General features: G+C 41.7%; 1 protein-coding gene across 4 annotated transcripts in view; it reads right to left on the reverse strand.

Annotated features, from left to right (window-relative positions):
- Positions 1-14171, reverse strand: part of CACNA2D1 (calcium voltage-gated channel auxiliary subunit alpha2delta 1) — a 1366870-nt gene that overhangs the window by 1045931 nt on the left and 306768 nt on the right. For all 4 annotated transcript variants that reach the window (XM_069765154.1, XM_069765155.1, XM_069765153.1 and 1 more), the window contains exon 3: positions 7486-7602. In XM_069765154.1, coding sequence (XP_069621255.1) covers positions 7486-7602 — 117 coding nt within the window. The remainder of the gene's footprint in view (positions 1-7485; positions 7603-14171) is intronic.

Here is a 14171-nt window from a genome sequence, read left to right on the forward strand (position 1 = left end):
AAATTTGAAGGTTATACAGTCTGCTAGACATCGGAATTGTCTGGTGCTGTGGTCTCCCATTCGTGCCTGGCTGCTGCAAGTGCTGCTCAGCACAGACGTTGGTCCCAGCATCTTGCTCAGGCTCGTGATATTCGTGTGGTTACTGCTGGTGAGGTGGCAGCCCCGGATTGGTTCGCGAGCGATGTCTCGGCCAACTGGGTGTGGGTGTTTGGGGTGGAGACTTGTGCATAAAAGGCCCCCAATGGCGCACGCGGGTACGCTAGTATCACTTATGTTTGGTGTTTGTGAGTGGATACTCTACCATTCTGCACGGGGAAAATCTATACACTGAGAGTTCTTACATTTGCAGATAGGGTTAGGACTGGGTAGCTACCTCTTGGCTTAGCAACTGTTTCCTTCATGTGTGCGGTTATCACAGTTGAGTTACAGAGCAAATCCAACCCTAGGGCTACACCTCTCAGGGAAAGCGTCAGGGCTTTGCACCTAGCGTCACATGAGTTCTTTCCTTTGAATAGGTAACTGCTTTATTACATGTGTGCAGTTAGCACAGTTTACTTGCAGAGCGAGCACTACCCACATGCTATTTCCCCTGTGATGTTTAACAGGGTTTAGCTTCGAGTTTACTTTCAGCAGTACATTTCAGTGCAGTAACTGAGCTGGGTACTCGGAGTTCTGTTCACACTGGCGGTAACACAGTGAGGTTATAGTGATCGCTCGCTGTTTATTCCCGCCATTGTTCACTAGCAGCAGTTATCCATCTCAGCATGGTGGACCTCGGGTTGCAACTGCACTTTATTATTTATTTTTACTTAGCGCAATCCGCCAACCCTAACACAGTCATTCTGACTTGGATTTCCAAAGTAAATACACCAACAGATCTAAGAGATCTATTTAGTAATGTAAATGTGATGTAAAATGTGATTGGATATAATTCAATGTAGGTTTATTAATAGTGTTTACAGCACATTAAAAAAATGTAATTAAAAACTAGGTTTTTTAATTTAGTTTTTAATAAGAAAAAAATATTTTAATGTGTTATAATCATGGTTAAAAACCTACATTGAATTATATCCAAATGAATTGGAATCCTTCCTCAAACGCACTCCCATCAAAGTTTTAATCTTCTTAATATATTGCAGTAATCATTTTATAGAGCACTGTGTACTTACAATTGCTCATTTTGCCTTTCTCCCCAGTTAATTCTCTTTTCTCTGCTCTATGTAGCAACATGAAGTCTCTTTTCCCTGCAAGAATCATTCCCCTTTTCAACTACCAGGGTGCTCTCCCTTCCCAGGCCACAGAATTTTTGCAGTGATGACTCATACAGGGAAAATTGACTTACTGTTTCTACATCAGGCTTACAAGGATTCAGCTAGTCAGTTTTTAGTCACAAGATGTCATAGCCCTAATTGAAAAGAGAAGAATTAGCTGGGTAGAAAGACAAAATGAGCAATTCTAAGTACACACTGCTATATAATATGATGATTGTAATATATTAAAGGGAACATGTCAATAGTAATAACACTGTTAACCTGCAGATATGGGGTTAATCTGCTGGTTAGCAGAGTTATGATATGCCAGGTGCCTGCACACACCGAATGCAGAGGGGAAAACATGGCCTTTATTCTCCCAGGCAGTATTCGGTATTCAGTCACGGGGTGGCGTCGGTTCAGTCACTGCTCTGAGTATACAGAGCAACCACAGTAACAGCATCCCCGTCCCTGACTGTCACTGGCTCTACATTGTGGCTGGCTGTCAGTCAGGGCTGAAGGCACAGTCACAGCGGCCTAACTTTGTATTCTCATAGTGGTGACTGAACCAGCACCCGCAACGCCTCCATGACTGAATACCGAATGCTGCTGGGGAGAATACCGATAATTTTCTCCCTGTTGCATTCAACTGCGTGCAGGCGCCGGACAGCATAATAACAATGTTAACCTGCAGATTAACCCCATACGTGCAGTGTAACAGCGTTATTTCTGGTGACAGGTTCCCTTAAAGAGGAGAAAACTTTTATGGGAGTGCTTCGTTAAATTTATTGCCCGCTGTGGCCTTCTGAAGTAAGGAGAACAGGGGTTGAAGCCAAAATTAAACTTGATAAGGCAAACACTGATCTGACATTCATCGTCTTGAATTTGCAGTTACACATGAAGAAAGAAGACACAGGTAAATCCATCTTGTCCTTTCACCATTCAATAAACATCAGTTATCAACATAATTGTTAGATTAATTATATCCTTAAAAATGTCAAATCTGTCCCGCGTAACATAGCTGAAATGATGCGGAACATTTTCCTTATCTATAAGTAAGAAGTAGGACTCAAAGCCCTCACAAATTCACAATTGTATAAAAAAATGCTGTAGATGAATAAAGCTGCTTATAATAATGGGTACACTTCATATTGGACAGCGTAAAGCATCAGAAAATAAATTCATTTCAAGTTTTTCGATTTTGAAGACATAGCACAAGCATCATTTTAATAATAATGTATCACCATGCCGACCCGTATATCCATGAAGCAATGAATAATTCATTCAGCTTTCTTTAGTTCCTTGTGTTCTGTCCACTTAGCTAGAATTGTTCGGCAGGTCAGTTTTGGAAGTCCTACCAAAGCCGCACCCCCTATGTAATCAGTGATTGCCTATATGAGTATATTGGAGAATTTTACATTCACACCATACATATCAGCTATTCTAACCTGTTTATATAACCCAGAATCCCCATTTGGATGTTTTACGTTTTATCAGTTTAGAGAAAATAAATTATATTTGCAGATTAGGCCATCTAAAAATATGCAGGAACATGTTGCAAAATAAATGCATAAAAACTCTGCCCAGAATTAGACTCTGTCACCCTTGGAAAAATGGCAGAAAGGAAGGATTTTATTTGATATATTATTTACATAATAGTTGAGAGTAGACTTGGTTTGTGTGTTTTGCGCATCCCATTCTGCCCATTATTTAGTATCTTCGGGGAAGAGCTGCGAACAGTAGTCGTAAACACAGCCAACGGGGCACACAATTCTTCCTGATGCTGTCTTACTTGCAAAAAAGGTCATTTTCGCATCACTGGAATAATTATTTTAGTAATAATCATACTTAGATTTAATGAAGTTTACAGGGCTCTTATTAACCCCTAAGGGGTACAAAACCATTTTACTTTGCATACAAGTCACAAATGGTCACAGTATAACCCATACTGTTGAAAACTCATTCACATTTGGAATTAAATATGTTGTGAAGTCATCAGGGATGCTATCATTCATAAACTGTGCTCTTTTTGGTTGCAGCATTAACATACAGAGCTGTACAGTCCTATTAGATTCAGTAGCTGGAAAATGTGCTATTTCACATTACTGCTAACAGGCTTCAAACCTGATGCAAAAGAAGGTCAGCGGTGGCTTAACAACTCTTTTCCTCTTACAAGTCACATTCTCTCATTTGAGAAAAAAAAGAAGAAAACAAACAAATTGGCTCAGAGCCAGATTCTAATTTCCCTCCGACTCTCACCCATGGTCTGTTGTACATTGGTCGTACTAAATTTACTACATGACTCACAATGTACTTTGTTAATGAAGCATTAATGCAGAAAATCCATCACAAGCTTCCGGAATTACCACCTGCTTGCATAGTACATTAGGCTTCTCTATTGCCAACTGACCCACACAAGCAGCACTCCGGCAACAGAGTGGTGCTCCAGTACAATGCCCGTCGTGAGCATCCCAAGCAGAGGGAAGGGTTGTCGGACATCATGATAATTATTTTGCAAAATGAGTAGTTGTCAGTCTATTTTTTAATTTGCTTGGAAAAATATTAAAATATAACACAACATTAAATTAGCATACAACGAATCTCTTCTCAGTTTTCTGAGACTTTACATTTAACTATCTTTAATGATCAATATAGTATAATTGAAGCTCATTCTGTAATCCACGAGCCTGAATGCAAAATAGAATAAAGAGGGTTAAACAAAATTCTCACTTTTCCTCTTTTTAATCGCTCTCCAAAAACCAAATAAGGATTTAAATGTCTCCAGTAATCACGCATTCCTAAAACAATGGTGCCATATTTGCTCATACGTTTCCAACTAGCCTTTCCCTTTTCTAACAATACACAGCGAATACAGTACTTTTATCTACTGATCCATTTTTTTCAAGATGCATTTTTTCTTTAACATAAAAGATCATTTTCCACAACTCCGTTCTTTCGCTCATGTATTTTCCAGATTTCGATGATGCTTCTAAGATGCATAGCTATGCAGTTCTATGTTGGTCTTTTTCATATAACTTCATTTCTTTACTGTTACATGTGGGCCTTAAACAGATGATTAAAGGAGTTGTCCACTACTCGGATCACCCCTTTTCACTTGCTATATTCCTCCCCTTCATGTCAGCACTGTTCCAGCAATGTTGGCACCCGATCTTCCAGAGCTCGCAAGACATTATTTTGCCACATGAGACTTGCAGTCAAGCAGTGATGGCATTACTCTCACTTCCTTCAGACAAAACTAACACCCAGAAGAAGTGAGAGCTGCTGCTGTCTGATTTCCTCCAAATCACAGTTATGCCTTAAGAAAATGAGAGTGAATCAGCCACTGATTGGCTGCACGGCTAAAGTGGCATAATAACTTCACAAGCCCAGATAGGCCACGCACTGACTTCGCTGGAATGGCGCCAGCACTGGAAGTAAGTATAGGCTGTTGTCAGGGGTGTAACTACAACAGGTGCGGGGGTTGCAATCGAACCAGGGCCCTGTAGCCTAGGGGGCCCTAAAAGTCTCTTTGGCCTATAGAAAAAGACACTTGCTATTAAAGATTTAAAATATTTGGGGGCCACGTTGGTGCTTTCGCATAGGGGCCCATGAGTTTCAAGTTACGCCACTGGCTGTTGTTATTTTATTCAGAGGAATCTAGCAATTGAGAAGGGGTTGTCTGAGAAGTGGACAACCTCTTTAACCTTGTTTGTCACCTCAAACCTGGGTTGCTTCACTCCTTTGCAGTCGCATAAGAGATGCAAATCATCTGTCTAACAAAACCCACACAAGTCTACTTAAACGTATGAATTTTTGTAATATTCTTCATTACCATATACTTTCCTTGTTTCTCTCATAAACGCTGTGATGCAGTGCTATTTCATTTCCCGTTGAAAGTCCTTTAACCCCTTCCTGACATCAGACGTAATAATTAGTCCATGTGCCCTGGGCCAATTTGACCATGGATGGATTATTACATCATTTTGATCACGCACACACACAGGTGGTGCGTGGGCGATTGCCGCCTGGTGACAGCTGATTCTGATAGCTGACACCAGGCACTAAGTACCTGGAGTGGTGCGTGGAACTTAAACCTCTGAAATTCTGCAATTGAACAGTCACAGCATTGCAAGAGCAGGCACAGGGTTGACAGCTCCTCTGCCTTTGGATCGGAGACCTCACGGTGTGACGCAGGGTCCTGATCATTGCCATGGTGACCTGATATCGTCATGACGACATCTGGGTCACCAGAGCTAGGAAATTTGCTGATCGTGTGCAGTGCATGATCAGCAATTCTCTCTGTCAATGCAGAGCTGACAGTTTATACAGCATGGGTATGCTGCTAGTTGTACAAGCGATCAGCCAGCAAAAAATGATAGTCCGACAGTGGGACGAAATAAAAAAGTTAAAAAAAGTTAAACTTTATTTAAAATAATTGTAAAAATATAAGAAAAGCAAAAATAATCATTAAAAAAATCAAAAGAAATTGTATCTATAAATAAATATCTGTATGAAAAAAATACAAACAATAAAAGTACACATATTTGGTATTGCCGCATACGCAACAACCAGACCTATAAAACGGTCCCACTAGTTAGCCCCTTTAATGAACACCATAAAAAAACAAAAAATAAAAAACAAGGCAAAAAACAATGCTTTATCATCACACTGCCGAACAAAAAGTGAAATGCGTGATAAAAAAGACGGATATAAATAAACATGGTACCACTAAAAACGTCATCTTCTCCTGCAAAAAGCAAGCCACCATACAGCTCCATCAGCAGAAAGATAAAAAAGTTATAGCTCTCAGAATAAAGTGATGCAAAAATAATTATTTTTTCTATAAAATAGTTTTTATTGTGTAAAAGCACCAAAACAAAACAGAATGGTATATATATTAAAAAAAAAGCAATCCCTGAATTGCTGGTTTTTGTTCATCCTGCCTCCAAAAAATCGGAATAGAAAGTGAGCGATAAAAAAATGTCATGTGCCCGAAAATGGTCCCAATAAAAACGTCAACTCGTCCAGCAAAAAACAAGCCATCACATGCCTCTGTGGGCAAAAATATGGAAAAATTATAGCTCTCAAAAAATGGTGATGCAAAAACTATTTTTCACAATAAAAAGTGTCTTTTAGTTTGTGACAGCAGCCAAACGTAAAAACCTGATATAAATCTTGTATCGCTGTAATCGCACCGACCCGAAGAATAAAGTCGCCTAATCACTTATACCGCACGAGGAAAAGTGTAAAAAATAAATAAAACCAATTCTTCACCTGCTGTTGATTTTTTATTCTGCCTCCTAAAGATTGCAGTAAGGCTCGGCGCACATTTATCCTGTGCTCTGCGCTGAGTGCTTACATCGGGGTTTCCGTGTAAATCTCTGAAACACTGTATGTGATTCAGGTGGAACCTCTGGTGGAAGATTCCCTATAATGAGGCAGATGGAGGCACTGTGGACAACATAGGACCTGTGATCCAGTGGTGTCTGTCTTTTTAGGTTTGCACAAAAGTGCCATCGGCCATAGTTTTGGTTACTTCTGAAATGAAAGACACCACTGAACAGAGGCCAGATGGAGTTCAGAGTAACTCTGCTGCCTCAGTATAGTGAATGGATCCCTTGGGGGTTTCACTGAATCACATCACTCAGATTTAGATAGAGCAGTACAATAAATGGTAAGCACACTCCGAGGGTGGAGGTGCCGAAGAAGTAGGTGCCCAGACCTTAGGATATACTATAGGATATACTTGGCACACTCTCGTGGGTCTGATGCAATAGGGTGTGTATTATAATACATACAGTATCACAATGTTACCAAACGTTTCGGTCAACAAAGGACCTTCATCAGTGTGCTCTATAAAAAGCGAAAAAGGGTATATGGCACAGACCCTTAAGAGAGAATATTGCATCAAAAACGTGGAATGAGCAGGAAATCCTGAAATAAGAGGGCTATAACCAGCCGATCAAGCCATAAGTGAGGCTGGAGAGGAGGAGACAGACGCGGAATCCACCGCGGATCTGATGGCCAACTTTAATATGGTCATAAATCAGCTGAGAGGAGCTCAGAAAACGCCAGATATACAAACTTCTGATAGATTGTCAATCAATTAATTCATCCTGCAGTCAAATATGTGCAGGGAAACAAAACCCAGCTAAATTGCTTAATGAAATACAATTGCAACAAACATTTTTCCAAAAATACATGCATTTTAGTAAAAAATTTACAAGTGACTCACCACAAGTGCTTTGGATCGATTTCTTAGAAGTTTTTCTATATTGGTTGCAGCGCTTTCCACTAGTTGACGTGCATTATTGGACTCCACCGTGTACAAATTTTTATTTTTCAAATAAATCTAAAGAAAAAAAAAAGAATTGCAAACAATTTATGATCAAATAAGTTCATTTTTCTGATCAATTAAATATAATATTTTAGCTCTGATTTAATAATTGAAGCTGTCTATAAACCTATCCATAGTACATCTGTATCCCCATAGTCTAAGAGACACCATTTATAAAGAAACATACTTCAAATCAACTCAGAAATGCAATTCTAATATGTAATTAAGAATTGATACTGCAGTGGCAGGCTTCAATCTTAACATGTATGAGGTGACATTTAATATAAGTTGGCCTTTATTTTTTCTTTAATTTTTTTTTTCATTATTGGAGATGACATTAAATATAAATTAACCTTTAAATTATTTTTCTCTTAATAAAATTGAATTTTCTATTTATTCTAAAATAGAGATGGAGAAAATGTTGGTGACTGGCATCTCCCGTGTAGCATCTTGACTTTAATCCCAGTCCTTAGCATGTGACATCATAATGGAAAGCATATGTTATTGTTCCGTGATTACACATTTGATGCCAAGTGCACCTTGACCTCATTTTCTACAACATCCTGTTCTTTTTAACTCATTCACCATTTTGTGATTTTCCATTTTTGCGCTTTCATTATTAGCTCCCCTTCTTCCCAAAGCCATAACTTTTCTATTTTTTGGTCAATGTAGCCGTATGAGGGCTTGTGTGTTGTGGAACTTTAAAATGACACCGTTGATTCAACTATATAGTGTACGGGAAAATGGGAAAAAAATTCCAAGTGCAGTGAAATTTTATTTGCGATGCTCACAAAATGCTAAAACTAACCTGGCAATATGATTCTCCAGGTCAGTACGAGTACGCAGAAAACAAACAAATATAGTTTCTTTTTTATTGAAGCAATGAAAAAAAATCCACAATTTGTAAGAAAAGTTGTCGTTTTTCGAGAACCGTAGCGTCACCGTTTTTTAGGATCTGAGGATGGGTGGAGGCTTATTTTTTGCATCCTGAGCTGATGTTTTTATTGATACCATTTTGGTGCGGATACTATGTTTTGATCATCTGTTATTGCATATTATTTCAATGTTGCCCCAGGCCGGCGTTCATAGTACATTTACAATGGCAATTCATTGGGGGCCCGTGATCACGTGATAGGGTCACTGATGGGCAGGTTTTGTGATGCACTTCCGCCTGGCACATGTTATACGCTGCTGTCAGAGATTGACAGCGGTATTTAACTTGCTAATGTCCCCTTTAGAGACATACAACAGCTGATCAGATCAGCTGTCATGTGCACGGAAAAATGAGGGTTCAGTGCCAGAGCCGGCATCAAATGCCGGGAGACGACCTTGAATGTACAGTGGGGGAAAATAACTATTTCATGCAATGACGATTTTGCAAGTTTTACCACCTACAAAGAATGGAGAGGTCTGTAATTTTTATTGTAGATACACTTCAACTGTGAGAGACAAAATCTAAAAATAAAAAAACAGAAAATCACATTGTATGATTTAAAAATAATTAAATAGTATTTTATTACATGAAATAAGTATTTGATGACCTAACAACCAGCAAGAATTCTGGCTCTCACAGACCTGTAAGTTTTTGTTTAAGAAACTGTCCTATTCTGTGTTCATTACCTTTATTAATTTCACCTGTTTAAAATTTTACCTGTATAAAAGACACCTGTCCACACACTCAATCACACTCCACCTCTCCAATATGGTTAAAGCCCCCGTCACACAAAGCGAGATCGCTAGCGAGATCGCTGCTGAGTCACAAGTTTTGTGACGCAACAGCGACCTCAGTAACGATCTCGCTATGTGTGACACGTAGCAGCGACCAGGCCCCTGCTGTGAGATCGCTGGTCGTGTCGGAATGGCCTGGACCTTTTTTTGATCGTTGAGGTCCCGCTGGGTAGCACACATCGCTGTGTTTGACACCTTACCAACGACCTCATGACAGGATGTCCCTCATTGAGGTCTGTTAATCGTCATGAAATAGCTGCCATGTGACATCGTTGTACAGGTCGCTACAGGTCACCGCATCGCTGCTGCGTCGTTGGGGAGATCTCACAGTTTGACATCTCACCAGCGACCACATAGCGACGCAGCAACGATCCCTGACAGGTCGTATCGTTGTCGGGATCGCTGTAGCGACGCTAAGTGTGACGGGACCTTAAGACCAAAGAGCTGTGTAAAGACACCATGAACAAAATTGTAGACCTGCATAAGGCTGGGATGATCTACAGGACAATAGGCAAGCAGCTTGATGAGAAGGCAACAACTGTTGGCACAATTATTGGAAAATGGAAGAATCACAAGATGACTGTCAATCTTTCTTCATCTGGGCATTTCACTTTATTTGGTAAGGAAGATTCTGAGAAAAGTCAAGAATCAGCCCAGAATTACATGTGAGTACCTGGTCAATGAGCTAAAGAGAGTGGGGACCACAGTCTCAAACATTGCCATTAGTAACACACTATGCTGTCATGGATTAAAATCCTGCAGGGCATGCAAGGTCTTCCTGCTCACACAAGAACATGTTTAGGCTTGTACGATGTTCACCAATGACCATCTGGGTGATCCTGAGGAGGCATGGGTGAAGGTCATGTGGTCAGATGTGACCAAAATAGACATTTTTGGCATCAACTCCAATCGCCGTATTTGGAGGTAGAAGGATGATTACAATCCCAAGAATACCATCCCAAACATGAAGCATGGAGAGGGAAACATCAGTTTCTGGTGATTTTCTGGAAAAAGGACAGGACTACTGCACCATACTGAAGTGAAGATGGATGTGGTCGGGCCAGGTATAGCGAGAATTTGACCAACAACCTCTTTCCCTCAGTAAGACCATTGAAGGATTGGTTGTGACTGGGTCTTCCAGCATGACAATGACCCGAAACACGCAGGAAGGGCAAGGGCAACTAAGGAGTGACACCGTAACAAGCATTTCATGGTCCTGGAGTGGCCTATCCAGTCTCCAGACCTGAACCCAATAGAAAATATTTGGAGGGAGCGGATACTGAATGTTGCCCAGAGATAGTCCCAAACCCTGAAAGATCTGGAGAAAATCTGTATGGAGGAGTGGGCCAAAATCCCAGCTGCAGTGTGTGCAAACTTGGTTAAAAGCTACAGGAAAATATCTGACCTCTGTTACTGCAAACAAAGGTTTCTGTACCCAATATTAAGTTCTGTTTTTCTGTTCTATCAAATACAGTATTTAATGCAATAAAATGCTAATTAATTATGTAAATATCATGCACTGTGATTTTCTGGATTTTTATTTTTTTACGATTGTGTCTCTAACATTTGAAGTGTACCTACGATAAAAATTACAGATATCTTAATTCTTTCAAGGTGGGAAAGCTTGCAAAATCTGAAGAGTATGAAATACATATTCTCCCCACTGTATCTACACATCTAAGGGGTTAAAACACAAATTCATGGGAAGAAAAGAAAGTAACAATGATTAATTTTGCACTCTCAAATGACACTTATCAAGGCATCAAAACAAAGATTCAATCAGATCTTGGCCTCAAAGTGTTTAACCCCTTCATGACCGTGGGATTTTTCGTTTTTCCGTGTTCGTTTTTCACTCCCCTCCTTCCCAGAGCCATAACTTTTTTATTTTTCCGTCAATTTGGCCATGTGAGGGCTTATTTTTTGCGGCATGAGTTGTACTTTTGAACAACATCATTGGTTTTACCATGTCGTGTACTAGAAAACGGGAAAAAAATTCCAAGTGCGATGAAATTGCAAAAGAAGTGCAATCCTACACTTGTTTTTTGCTTGGCTTTTTTGCTAGCTTCACTAAATGCTAGAACTGACCTGACATTATGATTCTCCAGGTCATTACAAGTTTATAGACACCTAACACGACTAGGTTATTTTTTACCTAAGTGGTGAAAAAAAATTCCAAACTTTGCTAAAAAAAAAAAATTGCGCCATTTTCCGATACTCGTAGCGTCTCCATTTTTCATGATCTGGAGTCGGTTGAGGGCTTATGTTTTGCATGCCGAGCTGGCGTTTTTAATGATTCCAATTCGGTGCAGATACGTGGTTTTGATCGCCCGTTATTGCATATTAATTCAATGTCGCGGCGACCAAAAAAACATAATTCTGGCGTTTCGATTTTTTTCTCGTTATGCCATTTAGCGATCAGGTTAATGCTTTTTTTATTGATAGATCGGGCGATTCTGAATGTGGTGATACCAAATATGTGTAGATTTGATTTTTTTTTTTATTGATTTATTTTGATTGGGGCGAAAGGGGAGTGATTTAACCCCTTCCCGACCTTTGACGCCACGTAGGCGTCATGAAAGTCGGTGCCAATCCGACCCATGACGCCTATGTGGCGTCATGGAAAGATCGCGTCCCTGCAGGCCGGGTGAAAGGGTTAACTCCCATTTCACCCGATCTGCAGGGACAGGGGGAGTGGTAGTTTAGCCCAGGGGGGGTGGCTTCACCCCCCCCCCCCCGTGGCTACGATCGCTCTGATTGGCTGTTGAAAGTGAAACTGCCAATCAGAGCGATTTGTAATATTTCACCTATTATAACTGGTGAAATATTACAATCCAGCCATGGCCAATGCTGCAATATCATCGGCCATGGCTGGAAACAATAATGTGCCCCCACCCCACCGATCGCCCCCCCAGCCCTCCGATCTGTCCGGTACACTGCTCCGGCTCCCCTCCGTCCTGTGCTCTGCTCGCCCCGTGCTTTTGTCCGCTCCCCCCGTGCTCCAATCACCCTCCCCGTGCTTCAATCACCCCCCTGCACTCCGATCCACCCCCCCGTGCTCCGTTCCACCCCCCCCGTGCTCCGTTCCACCCCCCCGTGCACCGTTCCACCCCCCCATGCTCCGTTCCACCCCTCCCGCGCTCCAATCCACCCCCCATGCTCCGATCCCCCCCGTGCTCCCCCCCACCCCATCATACTTACCGATCCTGCCGGGGTCCGTCCGTCTTCTCCCCGGGCGCCGCCATCTTCCAAAATGGCGGGCGCATGTGCAGTGCGCCCGCCGAATCTGCCGGCCGGCAGATTCGTTCCAAAGTGCATTTTGATCAATGAGATAGATTATATCTCAGTGATCAAAATAAAAAAAATAATAAATGAAACCCCCCCCCCCCCCCCATAGGTAGGGACAATAAAAAATAAAGATTTTTTTTTTCCACTAATGTTAGAATAGGGTTAGGGGTAGGGTTAGGGTTAGGGTTAGGGCTAGGGATAGGGGTAGGGTTAGGGCTAGGGTTAGGGGTAGGGTTAGGGGTAGGGTAAGGGGTAGGGCTAGGGTTAAGGCTAGGGTTAGGGTTTCGGTATGTGCACACGTATTCTGGTCCTCTGCAGATTTTTCCGCTGCGGATTTCATAAATCCGCAGTGCTAAACTGCTGCGTATTTATGGCGGATTTACCGCGTTTTTTCTGCGCATTTCACTGTGGTTTTACAACTGCGATTTTCTATTTCAGCAGTTGTAAAACCATAGTAACATAGTAACATAGTAACATAGTTAGTAAGGCCGAAAAAAGACATTTGTCCATCCAGTTCAGCCTATATTCCATCATAATAAATCCCCAGATCTACGTCCTTCTACAGAACCTAATAATTGTATGATACAATATTGTTCTGCTCCAGGAAGACATCCAGGCCTCTCTTGAACCCCTCGACTGAGTTCGCCATCACCACCTCCTCAGGCAAGCAATTCCAGATTCTCACTGCCCTAACAGTAAAGAATCCTCTTCTATGTTGGTGGAAAAACCTTCTCTCCTCCAGACGCAAAGAATGCCCCCTTGTGCCGCTGCGGAATCCGCACAAAGAAGTGACATGCTGCGGAATGTAAACCGCTGCGTTTCCGTGCAGTTTTTGTACAGCGATTTTTGTTTCCCATAGGTTTACATTGAACTGTAAACTCATGGGAAACTGTAGCGGATCCGCAGCGTTTTCCGCAGCGTGTGCACATACCTTTAGAATTAGGCTATGTGCATACGGTGCGGATTTGGCTGCGGATCCGCAGCAGTGTTCCATCAGGTTTACAGTTCCATGTAAACATATGGAAACCAAATCCGCTGTGCCCATGGTGCGGAAAATACCGCGCGGAAACGCTGCATTGTTTTTTCCGCAGCATGTAAATTTTTTGTGCGGATTCCGCAGCGTTTTACACCTGTTCCTCAATAGGAATCCGCAGGTGAAATCCGCACAAAAAATACTGGAAATCCGCGGAAAATCCGCAGGTAAAACGCAGTGCCTTTTACCCGCGGATTTTTAAAAAATGATGCTGAAAAATCTCACACGAATCCGCAACGTGGGCACATAGCCTTAGGGTTGGAATTAGGGTTGTGGTTAGGGTTAGGGGTGTGTTGGGGTTAGGGTTGTGATTAGGGTTATGGCTACAGTTAGGATTAGAGTTAGGGGTGTGGGGGGGTTAGTGTTGGAGGTAGAATTGAGGGGTTACCACTGTTTAGGCACATCAGGGGTCTCCAAACGCAACATGGCGCCACCATTGATTCCAGCCAATCTCGTATTCAAGAAGTCAAATGGTGCTCCCTCACTTCCGAGCCCCAACGTGTGCCCAAACAGTGGTTTACCCCCACATATGGGGTAC

This window comes from Ranitomeya imitator, chromosome 4 (genome assembly GCF_032444005.1).
Source record: "Ranitomeya imitator isolate aRanImi1 chromosome 4, aRanImi1.pri, whole genome shotgun sequence".
NCBI classification, from domain to species: domain Eukaryota; kingdom Metazoa; phylum Chordata; class Amphibia; order Anura; family Dendrobatidae; genus Ranitomeya; species Ranitomeya imitator.